Below are 3836 nucleotides of genomic sequence, written 5' to 3'. Positions count from 1 at the left end.
GTAACGTATATATATATATATATATATATATATATATATATATATATATATATATATGAACCTTTTAAGAGGCATTAGAGGCCTCCGAATTGTACAAACTTGCTGTTTAGTTGAGGAGGGCATTTAGCGAAAATTAAAGAGGAAATTAAGGGCATTGAGCATAGTAAATTGGAAATAGCCATAGAACAATCTGAACTCACGAACTTATGTAAGGCAGACGTGTCACGTGGGTGGGCAAACTAACAGGATAACATGTGTGGAGTATTATGGTTATTGTGTATTTAAAAAGCATGGATGTATAGCTATGGTATAAAGTTTGTTTCATTTCTATTAGGTTGCCTCACCGCCACGAGGTAGGCAAAGTTGTACCTAAGAGTTTTTCTTGAGAGATGACAAGAAGTGTGATATTGGTAATTTCTAATTCCCCAATTTCAATTTTCAATATGCTATTAATAAGATTTATTTGTTTACTGTATATGTTAATCCCAATTGTGTTTGTTTCTTCTTTTCTTTCAGAAAAGATATGCATGTATTGGCTTGTTTACTTTTTTTTTTTTTTTTTTTTGAGGTAATCAGAAAAATTCCATTAATTGGAATCATAACAAACATAACGGTCTGAGGACTACTCAAACATAAAGCAGAGTACCACTTAATCCAAACTACAAACTACAAATTGAAAAAAACAATCTTAAAACTACGTCAAAAAAGGTTGGCATGAAAACTAGAAAGCAAATGAACTTACCTCACCCAAAAGAATACTCTACTTGCAACGATTAGAGGCCTAACACTCAATGGTGTATCTATCATTGTGAGGATAGAGAGAAAGTCTCTTCAAAGGTGTGGTCGGGATCTTTCCTAGTAACACTAGGAAATCTGCCTCGGACTCCAGTTCTTTTTCCTCCACCACCGAGCCAAGTGCCACAGAGTCTAAAGTCTTCCCGTAGTCTTCTTCTTGTTTTTGTTGCCACGGAGACCGGCCTCTCTTCTTAGGAAGCATGCCTTGGTTTATTAAGGATCACTTCATACTTGAAAAAAATTACCATCTCATGCCTCCAGAAAATGCATTTTCCAAGGCCGAAAATAGAAATATTTGATCTAGACATGCATATATTGGTTGTTAACGACTTCCTAGCTTGGAGAATACTTGATTATTTGTTTCAAACTTTCAGTCTCACAAAATCATATTTCAGCGGATACGCTAGCCTTGTTTGATCATTCTCGATTACCCGAGTCATTTTCGAAAATTAGGTGCCTCTAGATGCTTCCTAGATGCTTCATCTACTCTTACTTTTGATTTGTGTAGCTAGCTAAGTGTTGATCAAGGGTAATCTGGGTATAGTCTTTGATCTAGAAAACTCTAGCTGCAACAGTTTTCACCAATGTGATGCATCATTGTTTTATGAAATGACATGCAGATGTTACTAGTTCGATGATGAAATCTGTAAGCATAACATTAGAACATTCCAGAGTTATATATATCTAGAATATACTACCAGTAGGACCTTAAAAGGAGGGGGGTTTTTTAAACCTTATTAGCTAATTCGATTGTAGTTGATCATCGTCATCTTCATCTCTTAGTTAATTAATTAACTCCCATTTGATCATGATAACTATTATGTCCTTATCAAGAAATGTGTTGTTTTTGTAGTAGCTAGGTTTGTCAATTCATGCCTCATAGCTAGGTCTGTATAATAAGGGTTTCAACGTCATGATACCCATCTTTCGATTCCATTCACACTTCAAAGAACACTAATTCGCTCCCATCAGCTCTATATATACTTCCTCCTTTTTTTCTCTCTTACAAACAGTCAGGCAAACACTTCACTATCCAAAACAATGGAGGGGATGTGTGCATATGGAAACCAAGATCTTGGAGGTCACAGTATCATTAATGATTTTGAGTTGCAAGACTTCATAGATGATGAAAACTTCGACCAGTTCATCAATCTTATTCGTGGAGAAAATGAAGATCCAGCAGCTCAATTTGATATCGACCTTATCACCGGGTCATGCTTTAATAACCAGCTGCTTGGTCCAATTACTGATCCGGTCGGTTTGTTTGGTTTTGATCATAATACTGCAGTCCTATGCGATCCAACTCCTCTTCTTACTACATTACCGAGTTCTGGGAAAGAATTGAACGACATTCAAGAAGAAGATAATGATGAGGAGGACTCGTGTGGGACGACGACAACAACGACCACCACAAACACCACAACTACGACGACTAAGAAGCCAAAGGTTGATCGGTCGAGAACCTTGGTTTCAGAAAGGAGGAGGAGAGGGAGGATGAAGGATAAACTGTATGCATTGAGATCCTTGGTTCCTAACATCACTAAGGTAAGAAGAGGAGGTTGGATAGAGTTGCCTTATATAAGTAGAATTGAATCACAAAATAATATATTGATGATGCACAGATGGATAAGGCGTCCATTATTGGAGATGCTGTAATGTATGTGCAAGACCTGCAAAAGCAAGCTAAGAAGCTGAAAGGTGAAATTTCTGGGCTTCAAGCATCCTTGGAAGGATCAAGGGATATTCAAGGATCAACCCAAAATCCAACCAAGAATATATTAGTTGCAGACAATTACCGTTTACAGACCAAGGAAATCGTTCAGGTTCGACTATTATCTCATGACTCACAACCTTCTTACGTGCATGGAAGTATAACAGAGACACTTTTTTTCTTTTTTTTGGTTTTCCTGATGGAACAAAAGGGATTAAAAAAAGAAAAAGAAAAGGAAGACAATAACCAAAAACTTTGGTCTACAAACATGATTAGTTGGCGCTCTCAAGATAAATAACAGAGACAAAATTCGACATAAATATAATTTTCTACATCGTTTAGAGTGTACTTCTTCTTTCTATATACCCTATTCTATGCTACAAATTAATGATATTGTCCTCAATCATAATCAGCTTAATACGTGAGCCTTTTCCTTTTGGTGTAATATATATGGTTATATATCGTGTTGTGTTAGAACATCAGTCCACACAGTTGTGTTCGACGGATCGAGACCATTCCTAACCTGCATGTCTAATGATCTATCGATCACCATGCTTAAGAAACACCTGAAAATGCTTCGATTGGATGCCTATATATGCAGATAGATGTGTCTCAAGTAGAGGAGAAAGGCTTTCATGTGAAAGTGGGATGCAACAGAGGAGTAGGGGTGGCCGCAGCACTTTACAGAGCTATAGAATCCCTTACAAGCTTCAATGTTCAGAGTTCAAACTTGAACATGGTTAATTCCAAGATATTCGAAATAACACTCATTTTGAACGTAAGCTTTTCGGATATTCTTTGTCATTGACATAAGATGAATTATTAGGTGGTCTAGGATCACCACATATCAGTCTAACATGATGGTCTCCATCACGGCGTAATTGTTCGTGTTGTTTCTCTTTTTTCTTTCTTTGATTAACCGGCGTGTGTTCATGTTAACAGGTAAAAGAGTGCGAGCAGGAGATCATGAACTTACCAAATTTGAAATTTTGGGTGACTGGGGCTTTTCTGAACCAGGGTTTTGAATTAGCCACAGGCTTTTGATGTCATGCATGCGGCTGATTCGATAGCACTATCTAACAACAAAAATCCCTAGATGTCCAAGAGCAATGAGACCAAACGTACAAGCATACGTGATTCTAGGGATTTGTAGGGTGATAATTCTTTTTTCAGAGGAATTGTAACTGTTGTACTAAATTTTTAGTTTCCCACTATAATATTAGACTCCAACAAATATATATATATACAATTCCTATCTAGAGGAAGAGATACTATATATATATATATATATATATATTGATTTACCTATTAATTTTACTACTTTTGTTGA

The 3836-nt window shown here is 36.5% G+C and overlaps 1 protein-coding gene across 1 annotated transcript; it reads left to right on the top strand.

Moving 5' to 3' along the window:
• The first annotated feature begins 1843 nt into the window (after nucleotides 1-1843).
• Nucleotides 1844-3550, top strand: LOC101291869 (transcription factor FER-LIKE IRON DEFICIENCY-INDUCED TRANSCRIPTION FACTOR-like). The gene is made up of 4 exons (XM_004288881.1): nucleotides 1844-2340; nucleotides 2418-2618; nucleotides 3108-3284; nucleotides 3449-3550. Exons 1-4 carry the CDS (start codon nucleotides 1846-1848, stop codon nucleotides 3548-3550), a joined length of 975 nt encoding a protein of 324 aa, XP_004288929.1. The 5' UTR covers nucleotides 1844-1845.
• Nucleotides 3551-3836: the final 286 nt, after the last annotated feature.

Source organism: Fragaria vesca, linkage group LG1 (assembly GCF_000184155.1).
Source record: "Fragaria vesca subsp. vesca linkage group LG1, FraVesHawaii_1.0, whole genome shotgun sequence".
In the NCBI taxonomy this organism is placed as follows: Eukaryota; Viridiplantae; Streptophyta; class Magnoliopsida; order Rosales; family Rosaceae; genus Fragaria; species Fragaria vesca.
The sequence above is the reverse complement of the archived record's forward strand: the minus strand, read 5'-3'. Positions and strand labels throughout refer to the sequence as shown.